The 20,281-nt window shown below is 52.0% G+C and overlaps 1 protein-coding gene and 1 pseudogene across 2 annotated transcripts; both read right to left on the reverse strand.

Moving 5' to 3' along the window:
• Window positions 1–5,411: 5,411 nt before the first annotated feature.
• On the reverse strand, window positions 5,412–16,758 carry LOC101108146 (gamma-interferon-inducible-lysosomal thiol reductase-like; annotated as a pseudogene).
• On the reverse strand, window positions 16,091–20,193 carry LOC132657388 (collagen alpha-2(IX) chain-like). 2 transcript variants are annotated; one of them, XM_060395170.1, is made up of 2 exons: window positions 16,609–20,193; window positions 16,091–16,198 (listed from the first exon to the last, which is right to left on the reverse strand). In XM_060395170.1, exon 1 carries the CDS (start codon window positions 20,162–20,164, stop codon window positions 19,208–19,210), a length of 957 nt encoding a protein of 318 aa, XP_060251153.1. In that variant the 5' UTR covers window positions 20,165–20,193; the 3' UTR covers window positions 16,091–16,198; window positions 16,609–19,207. Both variants share the same exon structure in this region, with proteins under 2 accessions (XP_060251153.1, XP_060251154.1).
• Between the last annotated feature and the right edge of the window lie 88 nt (window positions 20,194–20,281).

Here is a 20,281-nt window from a genome sequence, read left to right on the forward strand (position 1 = left end):
TGTTTTTTTCGATGATCCAGCAGATGTTGGCAATTTGATCTCTGGCTCCTCTGCCTTTTCTAAATCCAACGTGAACATCAGGAAGTTCACGGTTCACGTATTGCTGAAGCCTGGCTTGGAGAATTTTGAGCGTTACTTTATTAGCGTGTGAGATGAGTGCAATTGTGCGGTAGTTTGAGCATTCTTTGGCATTGCCTTTCTTTGGGATTGGGATGAAAACTGACCTTTTCCAGTCCTGGTACTCCCTTCCAGTTCAAAGTTCTTTTCTTTGGCCATGTACAGCATTCCCACCTGTGCCTGAAATGGAGATCAAGTCAAACCTTTCTCTAAACTTACCTGATCTGAAGATTTACCTGGGCACTTGTTGAAAATAAAGATTCCCAGGCTCTTTCAGCGATTCTGACTCAGTAGGTCAGGGACTGGGCCCAGATGTTTCTAGTATCTCATGGGCTTCCCTGGTGACCCAGTGGTGAAGAATCTGCCTGCTAAGCAGGACATTCATGTTTGATCCCTGTGTGGGGAAGATCCCGTAGAGGAGGAAATGGCAACCCACTCCAGTATTCTTGCCTGAGAAATCCCATGAACAGAAGAGCCTGCTGGGCTGAGGTCCATGGGATCGCAAAGAATGGGACACGACATAGCATCTGAACAACAGCAATAAGCACAAGGCAAGCTGGGCAACACCGAGGAGGCAAATTTGTATTCTTTGCCCCTGGCATGTTCTTTTCATCTAGTTCCTCTCTCTCTTTGAGAATTTGGCAAGTCCTGGTACTACCTGGGGCTCCTGAGGATGGGACTTATCCATCTCTAGGGTCGACCAGATGCCTACACTGAGGGAAGTTCAATACATTTTTGTGGACTAAGTAACTTCTCAAATAGACCTCCTCCCAGGCAAGTCCCATATCCTATTTTTATTGGAGTAGAAGATGAAGTATTCAACACACAAACTTCATAGAATTTTCTTTTTAATCAACTTCATTGAGATACAGTTTTACATACAATAGATGGCACCCATTTAAAGTATCTATTGGATGAGTTCTGACAAGCGACAAGTTCTGACAAGTTCAGCATTGATATAACCACAAAAACAAGATAAAGACTATTCCATCATATCCAAGAGTCCTGTCTTGTCCCTCTGCAGATAGTCCCCATTTTGCATCAGCTCCAGGAAACTTTTCCCTGGCAACTCCCTATCACTATAGATTAGTTTGCATTCTCTATCAGTTCAGTTCAGTCGGTCAGTTGTGTCTGATTCCTTGGAACCCCATGGACTGCAGCACACCAGGCCTCCCTGTACATCACCAACTCCTGGAGCTTGCTCAAACTCGTGTCCATAGAGTTGGTGATGCCATTCAACCATCTCATCCTCTGTCATCCCCTTCTCCTCCTACCTTCAATCTTTCCCAGCATCAGGATCTTTTCCAATGAGTCAGTTCTTCACATGAGGTGGCCAAAGGATTGATATTTCCAATTCAGCATCAGTCCTTCCAATGCATATTCAGGACTGATTTCCTCCAGGATGGACTGACTGGATCCCCTTGCTGTCCAAGGGACTCTCAAGAGTCTTCTCCAACACCACAGCTCAAAAGCATCCATTCTTCGGTGCTCCGCTTTCTTTATAGTCATCCGTACATGACCACTGGAAAAACCATAGCTTTGACTAGATGGACTTTTGTCAGCATTCTCTGTAATTACATGTAAACAGAATCACACAGTATGTAGTCTTTTGTGTCTGGCTTCTCTCTAAAATCTAATGATTTTAGATTCATCCATCCATATGAATCCATACTTAGATTCATTCATGCATTCATCCATCCATCCATCCATTCATCCATGTGATACATTTATTGGTGAGTAGTGTTCCATTGTATGGATATAACCACAATTTGTTTATTCAGTCACCTGGTAATGGGCATTTAGATTGCTTCCAGATTTGGCTGTTGTAAATAAAACGTCCATAAACGTTCATGTACAAGTCTTTGTGTGGAAATACGTTTTCATTTCTCATGGAATTTTCTAGGACTGGGGTAGAGGTAGCCAGGAGTAGGGAGACAAGAAAAAGCCTTCCCTCATCTGTTAAGTCAATAAACATTTATGAGGATGGTGACGTGCCAAGCCTGGACTACAGGCTAAGACAGCCAGGACAAAGAGGGCTCTTATGACCTTTCAGTGTGGTCAGCACCGTGGCAGAAGTGCCCTCTGTGGAAGGGGGCCAGCCCAGCGAAGGAGGCCAAGAGGGCCTCAAAGGTCTTCAGACCACAGTCCACCAAGAAGGCTTCATTTGGAATGCAGGTGTGCGAGGGAACATTTTTTAATGGCTCTGAGGGAAAGACTTTTAAATTAAATTATCATATTTTTTTCCCACTTAACACCAAGGTAAATTTCCCTAAGAGATGGGAGTTTCCACTGGGAGGAGAGAGAACTGTGGACAGACCCCTCTGGGGACAGTGAGTCTGTGTAAGGTTTCTGGACAATCAGAAAGAAAAGTATATTCGTGTAGCACAAACTTGGTGGCTCAAACAAAAGACATGGATTCTCTCATGGTTCTACAGACCAGAGTTTGGAATCACGGTTGTGTGGGGCCACACTCCCTCTGGAGCTTCTAAAGGAGATCCTTCCGATTTCCTCCCTCCCTTTCCCTCCCAACCCCTCTTTCCTTTAAGACCTAAATCCAGGATGACGTCACTTGAAATCCTGAATTGATTGCATCTGCAGAGACCCTATCCAAGTAAGATCACCTTCACAGGTACTGGGGGATAAGATTTGGTCATCTCTTTCTCAGGGCACAGTTTAACCCACTGCAAATGGTGAACTACCAGGAGTTTAAAAAACTCTGGCCCAGAAGCTAAATAAAATAATAGTAATAAAATGAAAGTGAAAAGTCACTCAGTGGTGTCTGACCCTTTGTGACCCCATGGACTATATGTCCATGGAATTCTCCAGGCCAGGATACTGGAGTGGGTAGCCTTTCCCTCCTCCAGGGGATCTTCCCAACCCTGGGATTGAACCCAGGCCTCCCACATTGCAGGTGGATTCTTTACCATCTGAGCCACAAGGGAAGCCCATTAAAGTCAATATTATTAAGAGTTTCCTACATGCTAAGATCTGTCCTGAACACTAGACGCAAATTCTCGCATTTAATGCCCCTGGCTGTTCTGAGGCATGTGAGGTCACTGGCTGCAGCCCGATGAAGGAGGAAACCACGGGTGGTGCCAGGCACTTGATTAACATGCTCACAGCTGCACGGCAGTCTGTCCAGCCCCAGAGCCACTCCAGCACTTTACAGGTGATGCAGCAGGTGTCCCCCTAAAGTTCTTGGAGGTCTTGGACATCTTTCTCCTTTCAGGGCTTGGGGGAGTTGAGGTGGGGGAGACCCTTCCCCTTGGGAAGGGGACAGAGGTGGTGAGTGAATCTCCTGCCAGCTGGCTTTGCCCAGAGTGCTTTTAACCCTTGAGCCTGGGAGCCACCACTGAGTCAGAAGGGCCAGGCAGAGGCCCACACACAATCTGGGAAGAGAAGCTAAGGCAACATGATGGTTTTGAAACATGCAACTCAAGAGTGGGGCAGGAGACCCAGAGAGGTTAAGAATGAGGGTGCTCGGGGTGAGGCTAGTCAGCAGCTGAGCACTGCCTCGGGCATCTCTTCCAACTGGGGAAGAGGTTCGCACTGCCTGGGAGTCTGGGTGGGCCAGGCAGCCACTTTCTTGGCCTGGCATTTAGGAACAGGCTATGGAAAGCGAAGTCCTGACTATACCACCAATGACAAGAGGCAAAGGGGGCAGAGGGGCCCTCTCCCAGTTTAGCCAGTCCTCCTTTCTATATTCTCTTCTCCCCGTTCTTCCTTAGATAATTAATCTACTTTCTTCAGGTCATCAATTTTGAAACCTACCCATTGCCCAAACCAACCGTCAAAGAGCTGAGGCCAGTAACTGACAATCTCCAGCTTCAGTGTGGGTTGAGCAGTTTAGAAAAGCACTCAGCACAGATTCATTACCAGGCATGTTAAAATAAATGTCACTATCACTTAGGTGCTAGGCAGCTAGGCGTTATTTATTTATATGACTGTGTCAGGTCTGAGTTGCCACAGGTAGGGTCTTTGTTGCATCATGCAGGATCTTTCCTTGCGGTGCACCGGCTCTCCAGTAGTGGTCCATGGGCTCAGTGACTGCAGAGCACAGGCTTAGCTGCTCCACAGCATGTGGGATCTTAGTGCCCCGACCAGGGATCGAACCCACATCCCCTGCATTGCAAGGCAGATTCTTAACCACTGGACCACCAGGGACATTCCAGCAAGGTGTTCTTATACATTACCTTTTTAACCCACAGTTACCCTGTTAGGTAAGATTATTATCTCTATTTCAAAGAAATTGAGGTTCAAACAGGTTAAGGTCTACCTGACTCTAGAACATTTGCCCTTATCCCCCCATACATCAGTGGTTCTCAAAATGTGGTCCCTGGACCAGTGGCCTTGGCATCACCTGGGAATTTACCAGACATGAGAATGCTGGGGCTCTATCCAGAATCTGATATTCTTTGGGAAGAGCCCAGCCGTCACCCTCTAGGTGATTCTGATGCAAGTTTGGAAACAACGCCCTGCAGTATCCTACCCCCTTCAAAGATTCGGGCAAGCCAAAGTTCTTTTGTAATAGGACGTTCAGACTGACGGATGAATGAAATAGCCTCTCTCCAGAGTTTAGTAAAGACTTTCATCTAGTTCTCATGAAATCTTTGAGGACAAATGAAAAGACCAGTGAGAAAGGAGGCTGGTAAAACACGACAGTGTGTCTTCAATCCAGAGGCACAAGTAAGACCAACAGCAGTTGGACAATCAAAGAGTGCTGATTAACAGGTCAGTACAAATCTGGCAGGAAGTCTCCACCGAGGAGCCACAGGAGTCCACCCAGTTTGACTTTTTACTCAATGATATGGAAAATGACATAGCATCAGCTTGGTAGGTGTCACAAACTGGAGGAGATGGTAAATACATCAGATAACAGAATGAGGACCAAACATGATTTTGACCAATCAGAAGGAGACATAGATATGAAATCCAGCACACGATTGCCATGTATGGTTGTGTAAGCTGTTGACTACCCAAGTGAATTCTTTGAGTTGAGAAACTAAATGGGGGCTGAAATTCAGGCAGCACTTCACTTAATTCCACTCAAAAGGAGAGGAACCTTTAAAAATTTCAAATCAAAGGTATTTTATGAATTTGCAACATGCTGGCTCACCTTTTTCTACTGGAGTAAAAAAATATACATGACATAAATTTGTCATTTTTTAAAAATTACAATAGCTGGAAGTGTCTATTAAACTCTTTTTAATGTAGCACCATTCACAGTGGGGCAAGATTCTTGATTTCAGGCAGGGCAGAGTTTTGCGTATGGGTTTCATGGAATATGTAGAAATTACCTGGATAAGCAATGGCTGCTGAGTCAAGGATCAGAAAACTAGGGGCACGTGAGATCTTGTTCTTGCATCAGCTCCCTCCCAGGGCACCAGCCATCACTTGAAGCAGGCATCCTTGGGAGAGCTGGCTATGAGTTGGCAGACATCCGACATCTCATCCACATACAACTGGCAGATGAAGAGCTAGCTGGTCCTTCTCCTTCATGGATTTCCCTTTGTCAGAAACCTAGGGCACATATTCGTGGGGAGGCTGCAGAGCGTCTGTGAGCTGGGCTTCGGTGTATAATAGCTGCCTGCCACCATCTCCCGTTGCACACTCCATCATGGAGTCCAGGGACACCTTGGGAGCTTAGATCTGCAGGCAGCACGGCTTCAGATTTTTCTCCACGTCATCCATTTCCTCCACGCAGACAATGATCAGGAAGACTGAGTTCTCCAGCTGGTCTAACCAGCAGGCCTCCACCTTGTTAGCCGCACTCCTGCTCACCATGGTGACACGTGAACTCCCGCAGGCTGCTGACGTTTCGTTCCTGAGCGTTTCTGTAGGGCACCAAAAGAACACTGAGGATTTTCTGGACCATCAGTTGCTATGGGAGGAGCTCTCGGTTGCTATGGGAAGAGCTCTCGGTTGCTATGGGAGGAGCTCTCGGTTGCTATGGGAAGGTAAGCAGCCAGAGCACAGCTCACACCGTAGAGCTTACACTGATGCGCAGGGCAGCAGGGGGTCAGACTCTGGAGGTGCCTGCAGCCACAGCTCACTGGCCTTGCAGGGGGCTGCCCCCTCAGGGAGTTTTCCCAGTGGGAAAATATTTTTTCCATTCTGTTTGCTGTTCTTTCACTCTCTTGATAATGTTTTTTGAGGTACAGAGATACTTAATTTTGTGAAGCTTATCTTTTTTTCTTTCCTGTCACTTGTGCTTTCGGTATCACGTTTAAGAAACCATTGCTAAGCCTAGAGTCATGAATATTTTCCTGTATAATTTCTTCTAGGATATAGTTTTAGCTTTTAAACTTAGGTCTTTCATCCATTTTTGAGTCTGCATATGATATAAAGTAAGAGTCTAAGTCCATCCTGTGCATGTGAATATCCACTTTTCCTAGCACCATTTTTTTGAAAAAACTGTCTTTTCCCCATTGAATGGCTTTAGCTCCTTCATGGAAAATCAACTGACCATAAATTTGAGGGTCTGTTTCTTGGCTGTCAGTCTATTTCTTTAGTCTATATGTCTATATGTCAATACCACACTGTTTTGATTACTGTAAGTTTGTATTATAATTTGAAATTGGGAAACCTGAAACTTTGCTCTTCTTTAAAAAAATTTTTGGGGGGAGGGGACTATTTAGGGTTGCTTGACATTCTACATGAATTTTAGGATGAATTTCTCCATTTCTGAAAAAACTACTATTGACCCATCACTTTTGATATTTAAAAAAAAAAAAATCAGTGCCACCTGTCCATAGTGGAGAGTGGAGAAGGGATCTGCATAGAAGCAGCTTGAGCCAATATTGCTCCGTGGCAGGCAAAGAATGAGTGACATTTTTGTTGTTGTTTAGTTGCTCAGTTGTGTCTGACTCTTTGTGATCCCATGGACTGTAGCCCACCAGGTGCCTCTGTCCATGGGATTTTCCAGGCAAGGATACTAGAGTGAGTTGCCATTTCCTTCTCCAGGGGATCTACCCTACTCAGGGATCGAAACTGTGTCTCCTCCATTGCAGGCAGATTCTTTACCACTGAGTCAGCAAGGAAGCCCCAAGTAACTCTGGACTCTGTTTAAACCAGTGCAAGAGGAGAGAGGGCCCTGAGGCCTGTGCTCCACCCACTCAGGCCCACATTTTTCTAGAGGACTCTTGAGACCACAGATACTGTCTCTAGGGACAGGATAATATATACTGTGAACAGTCCTCAGTTGAGGAAACTTGGGAGATGACCAGGTAGAGTCAGAGGAAGGGGTTGCGTGTGTGTGTGTGTGTGTGTGCGTGTGTGTGTGTGTTCAGTCACTCAGTCATGTGCGACTCTTTGTGACTGTATGGACTGTAGCCCACCAGGCTCCTCTGACCCTGGGATTTCCTAGGCAAGAATACTGGAGTGGGTTGCCATTTCCTACTCCAGGGGATCTTCCTGACCCAGGGATCAAACCTGCGTCTCTTACATCTATCTCCTGCATAGACAGGCAGATTCTTTATCACTAGCGCCACCTGGGAAGGGGTTGTATGGTAACTTTCAAATATTTGGATGGGCCACCCTACCCAAACTTTCTCTCTCTTCTCCTACCTGTAAAACAAAAGCTTCCCCTACAGATGAATGAAGACGAACAAATGATCTGGAGCTAGTCAAGGCTGTCCTGTTTCTAACATTGGTGAAGTTTTTAACTGTTAGATCAGTTCACATCTGTAACAAGCTGCTACCTTGGGAGGTGGTGAGCTCTGCATCATGGACAGTGTCCAAACAGGGCCCAGGTGATGGATGACTGATTCAGTATGGCAATAGGAGTCAACGACCCCAGAGACCGTTTCAGTCATGGAGCAGGGTTTATAAAAGATCCTGTCTGAGAGTGTGGCCCCCTTCTTCTCCCAGAGCCTCTTCTCTGTGACAGGTGCTGCAAGAATGCTGGGAATGACATGGCTGCCAAGAGGAATCTACTTCAAGTGATGTTTCAATGTCCCTCGAGAAGGAGGCAGAGTAACAGACAAAAAGAAAAAAGAAGAAAAATAAATAAATGAAGGAGGCACAGTGAAGAATGTCCCTGGTGGTCCCGTGGCTAAGACTCTGCACTCCCGCTGCTGGGGCCTGTGTTCCATCCCTGGTCAGGAAACAACTAAATCCCACATGTGGCGCCACTAAAGATCCCACACACTGCAACTAAGATCCTGTGTGCTGTACCTGAGACTTGATGCAGCTAAATAAACAAACAAATATTTTTTAAAAGGGAAGGCAAAGTGACGTTCTGGGAAGGGCAGACAGACATAGGTCCCAGCTGGGGCTCTAGTTATACAGTGCTGGCAAGTTACTTTATCTCTCTAAGACCCAGTTTCCTAATTGTACAATGGGAGAATAATACTGACTATAACTGACCGTATGCATACTGTCTGCCCCCAGACAGTTCTGGGGCACCAACTCCCACAGCCTCATCCTCTTGCTTGCAGATCTGGCCAATTATGGTTGCCTTCCCCTTGCCCACTAAGTAGATATGGAACCCTCAAAGGAACCGGTCAGAGTCTCGGCAAGTGATCTGCTCGACACACAGAGAGCCAGGCCTCTCTCTTCCCCTGGGATGGAGTGATGTAAAAGCCACCTGAGCCTCAAGTGCTTTGGGCATCTCTCCTGTTTTGTGGGGAGAATGTGCCTGAGAGTGGAGCCAGTACAGAAGAGAGTCAGCTTAAGACCCGGAGCTAATGAGAGACATCCTGGGCTCATCTGACTCCCTGGATCCAGCTATGCCTGAAGTCCACGCCTACTTTTACCAATTATGTAAGTAATAAATTCCAGGTTTGGCTTGAGCTAATTTGAGTTGGGCTTCTGTCAGCAGGAATCCGAAGAGCTTTCTGCAGAGCAGTTGTGTGGATTCAGAGAAATATTGCCAAGTACCTGGCACTTAGGCAGGCATTTTGGGAGAGCCCAGCAAGCTGTAACCATAATGGATAACAGTGGCGGATGGGAATGGTGTGTTTGAGACAAGTGAGTATGTGATTCCCATGGTGCCAATCAGCATTTCCTTGGCTTGTTCTGAGGGGCACAGGGGGCAATTTCCTCTCCCCTTGGGCCACAAAACTGGATTTCTATAACCACGGTCGCCCACAGCCAAGCTCCCTGACCCACAAAGAGGCCCATCTGCGGTGGGAGAAAATGACACCAACCAACCCAAAGAGAAGAAATGACAGAGGAGGCCAAGAGCGTGAGAGCCGGGGACGGCCGTGCGCCCGGCCACCCGTGTTCTGAAAGTGGGCTGCCCCCTCGCCTGTTCTCCAGGTACCACATGAGCCAACAAACTGCTCTTTTTCTTCAGCTTCAGCTGGATTTCCGTCCCTTGCCAGCAAAGGATTCCTGACTGACACGCCCAGAGGCCGGCTGAGGTGAGGCCGTAAAAGAACCAGTGGGTTGGCTCTGCGGCTGGGACCGTCCATGCCTGGCTCCCGCGTGGGAAAGGCTGGCTTCCTTGCCTGTCAAGCAGCTCTTACATCTGGTGTCTCCCCGGAGGGGGACAGATACTGCCGATGGAGGGTACTGATGTCACGGTCAAATGCCCTCTCCAACCGCCACCCCTCAAATCCTCTGAGTAAACTGTGCCCATAAGCCGTGTGCTATCTGGTAGGTGGGCCAGTCTCAATGACTGCATGGCCTCCTGCCAGTTTGGAGGGTGGGCTGGGTTCCCCTGCGCCACTGGAGGATGAGGGTGAGAGCTTGAGTACTCTAGGCTGAGCCCCCACGGCAGGTTTGACAGGTGGAGAAGTGCGTGGGGCCTTGGTAATACTCGGGGCGCCCCCAACCCCCAGCCTCCACCACATTCTGCCCTGGGTGCCCAGCACAGCGCCCTCCGTCTTTTTATCTGGGTGTCACTCGACAAATGCTGAGCAGATGCTGCGTGCCCGGCGTTGTGCTAGGAACATCGCGACAACCATGAGCAAAGTGAAGCTTATGTTCTAGTGAGGGGAGACAGTCAATAAAACAAGTTTAAAAATTCATAGCATGTATGATGTTAAAAATGCCAATAAACAGAGGAAGGGAGAGAGAGAGTGGGGAGGATGAAGGTGGGTGACTATTTTTACAAAGGTCGACCAAGGACAGTCTCAAGAGAGACATTGGGAAGAGAAGAGGAATGTGCCTGGCATGTTCAAGAAATGGCAAAGGATTGCTGATGGGAATGGAAAATGGTGCAGCCATGTTGGAAAACATTTTAGCAGTTCCTCCAAAAGTTAAAGTTATCCGTTGAACCAGTCAAGTCCACTCCTCGCCATAGACCCAAGAGAAATGAGAACATGTGTCTACCCGAAGACGTGTCAATGATGTCCACGATGTCCACAGCGGTATTGTTCATAATAGCCAACAAGTGGAAGCAACCCAAATGTCTATCAATGGACGAATGGATAAAGAAAATGTGGTATATCCATGCAATGGAATATTATTCAGACTTAAAAAGGAATAAAAGTGCTGATCCCTGCAAAGGACAACATGGATAAGCCTTGAAAATATTATAAGTAAAAGAAACTAAGTCACCGAAAAACAAATGTTGTATGATTACATTTATATAAAATGTCCAGACTAAGCAAATCCATAGGGACACAAAGGAGCTCAGTGGGTGCCAAGGGCTGGGGTCAGGGGTAATGACGGCTAATGGGTCAGGATTTCTTCTGGGGTTGAAGAAAATGCTCTGGATTTGGATAGTGGTGATGATGGCACAGCCTTGTGAATGTACTAAAACCACTGAATCATATACTTTAAAAGGATAAATTTTATGGCATGCACATTTTAATCTCAAATTTTTTTTAAGACATTAAGAAATAAGGAGACCAGTGCCCCTGAGAGAGGGAGAGTGACGTCTGGAACACAGCAGTGTAGAAGTGGCTCAGGGGCTCAGGGGGCTCAGGGGGCTGGCTCAGTGGTAAAGAACCCGCCTGCCAATGCAGGAGACGCAGGTTCGTTCCGGGGTCCAGGAAGATCCCACATTCCAAGGAGCAGCTGAGCCCTTGGGCCGCAACTACTGAGCCTGTGCTCTAGAGCCCACGACTGAGCCCACGCACCCTAGAACCCGCGCTCCGCAACCAGAGAAGCCGCTGCAGTGCGAAGCCCGCACCCCGCAACCAGAGAGCAGCTCCTACTCAGTGCAGCCAGAGAACAGCCCCCACAGCAATGGCGATCCAGCACTGTCAAAAATAAATGAAGGAAATTATTTTAAGAAAGCACTCAGTGTGTACTTGAAGCGACATAAAAGCGAGACTAATTAACACCGTTGCGGCCCCCGTCTTTTCCCTGTGGGGAAGAGACCTCTGGATCCTCAAATGGTGAGAACCAGTGACCACAGCTCTCTGTGGGCCTGGTTAGCTCAGATTTCTCCACAGCTGAGGATTCTCACTTAGTCCCTCCCACTCCAGGGGACAAACGGAGGAGCTCTGGGGAAGAAGGGCCACCTGACTCCAGGGAAAGACCCCTGATGTGAAAGGAGCCCTCCGAAGCTCCACGATCTGCTTCGCTGGACTAGTCCTTCACTCCTTCCCCCTTGTGGAACCTGCGCTGGGCCCTCTGAACCGGTTTTCCTGCCCATCATTGGGGGGGGAAGGGAAATGAGCCCTTGGCCCTGGCCCGGGGCTTGATGCAGTGAGAGGAGACCATGCCTTTGTGTGAGGGGGCCAGGAAATTCTGAACCTCTGAACCGACGCCCTGGGGCCCAGGTCAGGGTCTGCTCCCCGGCAGGGGAGCCCTGGGAAAAATAAGTTTCCACCAGTGATCTGGAAAAGCGGGAAGGGCTTGGAAAACAAGGCACTGTCCAGAAAGATGGGGAGGGGGTGCGGGCTGGACAACCCTGGGTGTTTGGAGGTTGAAGTGCAAGGACACGAGGCCGCAGAGACTCAGACACAACTGAAGCAATTTAGCAAGCCCCGAGGTCACCGTGCACGCCGTCAGGGTGGCCCCGTTTCCTCTCGTCCTTTGCAGGATCCGCAGACGAGTCTATGTCAGAGACCCCTACACTTGAGGCTCAAAGGGTTAAAGCCACCGAGCTAGAGGTGCGGCTGGGAATTCAGCTCAGGTCTCTGTGGCTGCACAAGGTCCTTGCTCGTATTCACGTCCCTCAGTGTCATCGCCTGGCAGCAGGACTAGCCAGAAATCAGGACGGCGGCACAGAGGGCAGGCCCGGACCCCAACCCTAGAGGTCGGCTGGAAACCCCTGTCCTGAAATCGGCCTGGAGCTGAAGGGACGAGGTTCCAGGTCCGACTCCAAGCCGGGATGACTCTAGATCCCCACCTAGTGGTGATAGGAGGGTACTGCCGCACCGACCCCGCAGTTCAGTGAGACAGGCACAGGCAGGTCAGCAGCGACCCACTCTCCAGCAACAAACACCCCCTGTCTGGGCCTGGGGTGAGAGAGGCCCAGGAGAAAGGGCCTCTTAGGAGGCAGAGGAGGCCCCACCAGCTGGCACCAGTGGGCTTCACTGCCCTCCGGATTTCTCTGTAGCAGCCTGGTCAAATGTCGGGGCTCTGTGCTCAGCCACAGACCCTCCAACACCCAGCCCCCTACCCCCACCCCTTAGCCTGACATCCAAGTCTAGGACAGGTACCCCTGGCTCAGGGACTTGGTGGTCTGTCACCCCAGATGGTTAGGGTCTCAGTGGCCCGAGGTGGTCTCCAGGGTAGAAGGGGTCACCCAGCTCTGGTGGGCTCAGCCCTGGCTGCTGCCCAGGCCGCGGGAGAATTTGCCCTGCCCCCAGATGGCCCCCAGGTCCCATCCTTAAGCTCCTCCAAAGGACCAAGTCCTCCCCAGGAGGGGCAGGGAATCAGCGTTCACTGCATCAGGTGCTGCTCTAAACAGCCCCTCATTTCAGCCTCAAACAACCCCGAGGGCTAAATACTATAATCTCCAGTTTGAAGAATCGATGGGGAGGAGTACACTAATGTGCCCACATCACAGGTTCATTGAATCAGTTCAGTTCAGCCACTCAGTCGTGTCCGACTCTCTGCGACCCCATGGACCGCAGCATGCCAGGCCTCCCTGTCCATCACTGACTCGTGGAGCTTGCTCAAACTCACGTCCAACTATAAAATGATGTGAGCGACACCCACTCAGAAGGGAGAAGGCCAAAGGGAAGGTTCTTGGAGAAGAAAGTGATTCCAGGCAGAGGGCAGGGCATGAGTGTGAGAAGTCTCTGAGGCAAGGCCAGAAGGGTTACCCCAGACCTGGGTAGGTGGACAGTGGGGTGGAGGTGTGCGGGGTGGGGCTGGGGAGAGGTGGACTGGGGTGGGGGCGTTGTAGGCAGGACTCATATAAGCCCCTCTCCCAGGCTTGACCCCAAGAGCGCAGGAAGACTTTGGAGGGCATCAAGTGACCTTATCTGGTCTGTATTTCAAGAAGGTCCTGCAGGCAGGAAAGATCAGTGGGCAGACATGCTGGGAGAGTCCCACTGGTCCTGGGCAGAGGGCCTTGCCCTGGAGTCGCGGGATGGGGGATGTTTTTGGCTCAAGGCAGGGGTTCAGAGGCAGCAAAGACCCAGAGGCCAGAGAGCCCCAGAGCCCTTGGGGAAGAGAGTCACCCAGGGTGGCTGGAGAGCAGGGTGCGAGGGCTGGGAGGGCCGAACATAGTCCATTCAGGCTACTGTAACAAAATTCCAGGCTGGGTTCCTTGTAAACAACAGACATTTCTTTCTCCCAGTCCTGGAGGCTGGAATTCTGAAATCCAGATGCCAGCATGCTCCGATGAGGACCTTCTTCCAGGTCGCAGATGTGGAGGAGAGAGTCTCTTTCTTTTCTTTTTTTTTTTTTTAAACTTTGTTGAGATATAATTTATGGGATATCTTTTATGACAGCACCGATCCCATTCAAGAGAACCTGATCCTTACAACCTAAGCAGCTCCCAGAGTTTCCACCTCCTAATACCATCACTTTGGGAGTTAAGTTTCAACATGAATTTTAAGGGGACACAAACGTTCAGACCATACAGCAGCCTGGAGGCTTCTCCTGAAGAGACAAGTCCTCAGGCAAGATACCTGCCCTCCCCCAGGCCTCAGTTCCTCAGAAGAGAGAGCAGGAACTGTCTTTAGTCGACTCCAAGTGAACTGCAGCTACTGGTCCAGGGCCGGGCACACACAGCCTGAAAGGATCAGGTAAGGGCTTCTGGAGGGGGCATGTCATTCATTCACTTATTTGGTCACTCATTCAGCAAATGTTTCTTGCACCGCTTCCACGTGTTAAGCAGTTTTAGGTCTGGAGACCCAGAAATAAGCAAAGCAGACACCAGCACTGCCTTGCAGGAGCCAGTGACCTCATAGGAATTGTGTTAGCCACTCAGTCATGTCCGACTCTTTGCGGCCCCACCGACCACAGTTCACCAGGCTCCTCTGTTCATGAAAATTCTCCAGGCGAGAATGCTAGAGTAGGTTGCCATTTCCTTCTCCAGGGGATCTTCCAGACCCAGGGATGGAACCTGGGTCTCCTGCATTCTTTACCATCTGAGCCACAAGAGAAGCTCCTAGGAAACAGAGACCCTAAACAAACGTGTCCCTTCCCAGAGGAAATGTGGCAAGGCCAAAAGGTAGTGTGGGAAAGGGCTTGGACCTAGCAAAGTGGGGCAGGGGGAGAACCTCAGAACTTCAGAGAGGCTGGAGCTGCCTTCTCCACGGAAAATCACCCCCACTAAGAGGGTGTAGGCTTGTCTCTATGTGTTTGCATGCACAAATATCTGTATGGTAGGTACAGGTATATGTCTGTAAGTGTGTCTGTGTGTGTCTGTGGGCATTTGTGTGTCTAAGTGTGTTTCTCTGTATGTCTCTGTGCATCTCTCTGTGTGTGCAGGTCTATATGGGTTTGTGTGTGGTTGTTAAATGCATGCCTGTATATGTAGGACTGTCCATATATGTACACATTTGTGTGTCCGTGGCGGGGTTAGCATGTTACATCTGGGTCTCCATGTATGTACATGCATATGTGTGTGGGTGTGTGAGTGGCAGGGTGACCAACTGGGTGACTTGCTACGATCTAAAGAGTTTCTCAGAAGTTGACCTATCAGTACGAAAGTCAGAACTGTAGGAGACACAGTCACGTCAGAGTTGTGGGAAGCCAAAGCTGGGAGGGTGGACAGCCCCTCCAAGGAGGAGATAAGACCCAAAGTGAGTATCACAGAGTGTGCATGCTCAGTTGTGTCTGACTACATGTGGCCCCACGGACTGCAGCCTATCCATTTCCTCTGTCCACGGAAATTCTCCAGGCAAGAATACTGGAGTGGGTTGCCATTTCATTCTCCAGGGGATCTTCCCGACCCAGGGATCGAACCCATGTCTCCTGCATCTCCTGCAGTGGCTGGAGGATGCTTTATCACTGTGCCAAAGTGGGACAAGGCTAAATTAGAAGGGGGGTGGCCTGGACTGAGTACCCAGTGGGATGGGCAGCAACTCTCAGGGCTCCAGGAAGGAGCCCAGGCTTGGGGTTGGCCAGACCACGCCATGACCCAAGATTTGCTTCTTAGCAGCTCTGTAACCTTGGGCAGGTCTAAGCCTTGGTTTTCTCCTCTGTAAAATGCAATGAGCATATCCACTTGCCCAGCTGAGAATGAAATAAGAAAAGGCATGCCCAGCATGGGCACATGGTGGGTTTTCCACAGCTCCTCCCCTCGGGCTGAGGAGAAGGTGTGGAGGGGCCAGAGGATACCTTGTTCTCTAGGGGATGGAAATGAAGAGAGCAAACGTGCCTGAGCTTAGCACTCGCTGGGTGACGTCACCTCTGCTACGGTTTTACCCAGAGGAAGTCACTGCCCCTTGGGTGGGGGAGGGGGCCTCTGCTGGGCTGACATGAAGCAGGGTGGCCACCCTTCCCCTGATGTCCTGGTCTTGGGCTCCAAGCCAGGCTGCTTCTCCCATGGACACGTGGCCTGGTGGGCCAAAGAGGGCACCCGGCCCCTTTGCCCTTTCCCAGCCGCGAGGCTGACTCTCACCCATCATCACTTCATCAGCTATCATTTCCAAGGAGCAGGCCCGTGGGATTGTGAAAGAACTCTTCCTTTATTTACTGGATGGCTTGGGGGCACGTCACTTCACCTCCCTGAACCTCACTGTCATCGGCTGTGAAATGGGGATTCATCATGAACACCCTGCCAATGAAAGAAAAAAATAGTAAAAAGAAAAGGGGGCTTCCCTGGTGCCTCAGATGGCAAAGAATCCATCTGCAGTGCAGGAGACCTGGGTTTGATTCCTGGATTGGGAAGATCCCCTGGAGAAAGGAATGGCAGCCCACTCCAATGTTCTTGCCTGGAGAATTCCATGGACAGAGGAATTCTGTCCTAGTGGGCTACAGTCCATGGGGTTGCAAAGAATCAGACAGGACTGAGTGACTAACACTTGACTTTCAGTGAAAGCCCATACACAAAGGTGCTTTGACTGCTCCCCACCCCCCACCCCCCACCCCAAGCCTTACTCCAGCTAAGGAATTAGCCCGTTGGGTATCCTAGGTCTGGGAGGCACCCTTAAACAAGAGTACCTGAATGTCCTCATGAGTATGTACCTGAATGAGTATCCCCTTGTCTCTTTTGAAGAAGTCACAGTCAGCGAATAAACTGCGGTGCTGGGTGCCCAAACCACCCTCCATCAAGCTATGCCTCTGCTGCAGCGTGTACCAAGGAGCAATCTGGCTTGGATGGGGGAGGAACCACATCCCACAAGGATGCTGGAGGCAGCTGGAGCCAGCCAGTTCCGGAAGTGTTCAGGACCTGGAATGTGATTTCCTAATTGTGAATTCATTCTGGCCACCAGCCCTGCCCCCACCCCCAGGAATCTCATCAACAGCCTGTGTGGATGACTCCGGCCCATGTCCAGGCTTAGGTTCCTCAAACTTAAATGGAAGTGGAGTCCCAGCCTTTTATCTATAGACCAAGACTGGGGGTTGGAGTCTTGGCAATGGCAGATCAAAATCACCTGGTCGCTCACAGACCAATTTGATTTTACTCCAAACCACTTATTTTCAGGAGGAGGATTTGGGGCCCAGAGGAGGAAGTCACATTGTCTAAGGTCATTAGACATTGGAGGACATTCAGGTACAGCGAGTCAGAGCTTGACCTTATACCTATCCTCCCAGCTTCAGCGGTAGATGGACCTGGAGAGAACTACTAAACTTCCAGGGTTTGATCCTCTCCTGGGTTACGCTGTGCTGAAGGGGAAAGAGCTGGAGGCCGAGTACAGGAAAGACACCGGCTGGGGTCACACAAGCTGGTGAAGTGTGTCCTGGCTTTCTAGCTGTGGACCCTTAGTTAACAAGAAGGGAGGTCATCTCTGGGAGTGAGATGACCAGAGCTCCTCCGGAGACCTTAAGCATCAGCTGGAAGCAACCTTTCAACCCCGCCACCGAAATCAACTTGGACCTCACACTCCCTCCTCCCCATTCAAACCTGACCCAGAACCTCGGTGGCTTGTAAACCCAACCCTGTCGGGCTGACTCCTGGGGCCTCCTCAGTCCCCACCACTGAAACAAAGCAGACCTGAAGCCTCCCCAGGCGTCTGGCACCCGGGCCTACGCGGGCAGGACCCTGGGGGTGAAGCTTTGCACCCTGGGTCCGGCCCGTCCCTTCACCCCACACCTTCGAGGGCCCCCACTCGGCAAAGCAGTTCGTCCAGCGCGCGACGAGACCAAGCCCATAGCTCCGCTTTTGAGACGCCCAGGCGGTCGTCCGGCTGCCTCCGGCTTCAGGGGGGAACGCGAAGGCTCCAGCCCGCGGCGCACGCAGAGGGCGGCCGGGCCGGGCCGGGGCGGGCTTGGGGGGTGTTTGCAGGTGGGGCTTCGCAGGCCGGGAAACTGGCCCGGCAGGGCGGTCCCAGGAAAAGGGAAGAAGCCGCCCACCCCATCCCGAGCCTCGGGCAATTCCATCCTTGTGTCTGCATCCTCTGTCTGGAGTTTCCTTCGGGTGCGCGGAGCGCCTCGATCTCTCAGCGGCCTGCGTCCACCCCCTGGCCCTGTGGCCCAGTCTCGGAGAGGATCCTGCCGCGGCTCTGGGTCCAAGGTAGGCTCCAGCCCCGGGGCGGGCTGTCCGGCTGCAGCTCGGCACCTGGCCTGGAGCGCCATCTGGTGGACATGTAGGGGGTTGCCACGGCCTGCGGACAGGGCCCGCTCCTAGTCGGTTCTCCGCCCGGAGCTGCGGGAGAGGGGCGCTGGGCAGAGGGGCTGCCGTCGGCTCCGGGAACCAGGTGCTTCAAGGAAGAAGTGAGCGGTAGGGGGAGAGGGTCCGCGCCTCCAGAGAGCACAGAAGGAGCTCTAGGTGCAAACCAAAGTCCCCGGCGCGTTCTGGACTGAGACAGGGATGTATTCAGCGAGCGGGAACAGGTTGCACTGCCAAGGGCGCGCGCAAGGCAGTGCCTAGATAGGACCCGGAGCTCAGGCTCCGTCCCCTTGGCCCCTGACCCCCGGGAGCGCACAAGTCTCCCCTCTGCTGCCCAGGCCCTCGGCCCCTCGCCGGACCGTGTAAATGCCCGGCTGGTGCTACGGACTTTGGCGTCCAGGGAAAGGAGAGGACAGAGTGGGATTGGATTGGGGGTGCTTCCGAAAGCCGGGAAGAAAGGCAGGCTCAGAGTTTAAACCTCGGTTTCACAGAGACTGTCCCCTGAGCCGTCCCTTTTCCTGGGACTTGGGGAAGAGGGCGGGTAGGGGCCTCGAGCTGGGGCTTTCACCTGTGGGGTGTCCTGGGGGCGCGTCCAACTGAACGCACCCCTCTGGCTCAAGGGGTTGCCCTGCATGGGGTACCTTGGGGAGGCTGGTCCCAGTTCTGCGTCCTTGGGGTGGGACTGGGGGAGGGCCGGGCCACTGGTGCTCAAGATTTCCTCCGAAGATAGGAGAATGACTTGAGAGCTGGGGAGACTTGGATTGACAGAAGAGAAAGCGAAGTCCCTTTGGCTTCCCAGGGTGGCTCAGATGGCAAAAAATCCGCCAGCGATGTGGGAGACCCTGGGCTCGATCCCTGGGTGGGGAAGATCCCCTGGAGGAGGGCATGGCAACCCACTCCAGTATTCTTACCCTATGGACAGCGGAGCCTGGCGAGCCACAGTTCATGGGGTTCACGAAGAGTCGGACACGACTGAGCAACTAAGCTCAGCACAGGTCACGCAATCATTGCTGCCTAGCCGCTAGGGGTCTCATGGAGAGCCCCCTCCTCCCCCAGCCTCCAAGCTCCCCTGTGACTCACACTCCTAACCCCAACACCGACACGCACAACTCCCTCCCACACCCCCTCGGTGCCAGCGCTCAGCGCCCCGTGGCGACGCATCAGGTCAGCAGCGCCCATCACGCCCAGATTCGCTGGTCCGCTGGGGATCCTGCCGTCTAGGGCACCCCCCGCCCCGGTGCCAGGCCCTGAAGGGTTAAAGAGGCCTTGGGGGCACCGGAGCGGCGGGACGCGGGGCGCCTGGGCTAATTGGCGACCCGGGAACAATGAAGGCGGGGAGGCGGGTGGCTTAATTGGGATAGAGAGCGCCCTGGCCTTTGTCTGAGGCCCGACCGCGCGGGTTCCCGCAGCAGAACGCAGGAGGCTCGCAGCTGGGACCCAGCGCAGGGCGGCGAGGGCGACCCCGGGAGGGGGGACAGTGAGGTGGGGGGCGGCGGTGACGGGGGAACGGCTCCCCAGGCCGCGCTCGGGGCCCCGGGGCGTCTCGGGGCCCTGGAGGATCACTCCACCCCACCGGGGCGCTGCAGCCGCCCTGCGGCGAGAAGGCGGCCGCCACCAAGCCGCTCTGCGCGGCCGTGACCGCGACCCTCCTCGGGAACCGGGTCTTCCCGCTGGCGCGGCCGCGGCGCCAGCTCCGTGCTGCCCCCTGGCGCCAGCAGCCCGCTCCGCAGCCTCTTCACCACTCTCCCTGCTGCTGCTGCTGCTGAGCCGCTTCAGTCGTGTCGGACTCTGTGCGACCTCATAGACGGCAGACCACCAGGCTCCTCTGTCCCTGGGATTCCCCAGGCAAGAATACTGGAGCGGGTTGCCATTTCCTTCTCCAATGTATGCCTGCATGCTAAGTCGCTTCAGCCGTGTCCGACTCTGTGCGACCCCATAGACGGCAGCCCACCAGCCCGTGGAAGTGTCCATGGGATTCTCTAGGCAAGAATACCAGAGTGGGTTGCCATTACCTTTTCCCCATTCTCCCTAGACAGTGAGAAATCAGAAGAAACCCACGCGCCCTTCTTCAAATGTTAGAGACCTCCA

This window comes from Ovis aries, chromosome 11 (genome assembly GCF_016772045.2).
Source record: "Ovis aries strain OAR_USU_Benz2616 breed Rambouillet chromosome 11, ARS-UI_Ramb_v3.0, whole genome shotgun sequence".
NCBI classification, from domain to species: domain Eukaryota; kingdom Metazoa; phylum Chordata; class Mammalia; order Artiodactyla; family Bovidae; genus Ovis; species Ovis aries.

Excerpts from the sequence above, each read along its gene's own strand:
- LOC132657388 (XM_060395170.1), bottom strand. The coding sequence starts at position 20,164 with ATGGACACTTCCACGGGCTGGTGGGCTGCCGTCTATGGGGTCGCACAG.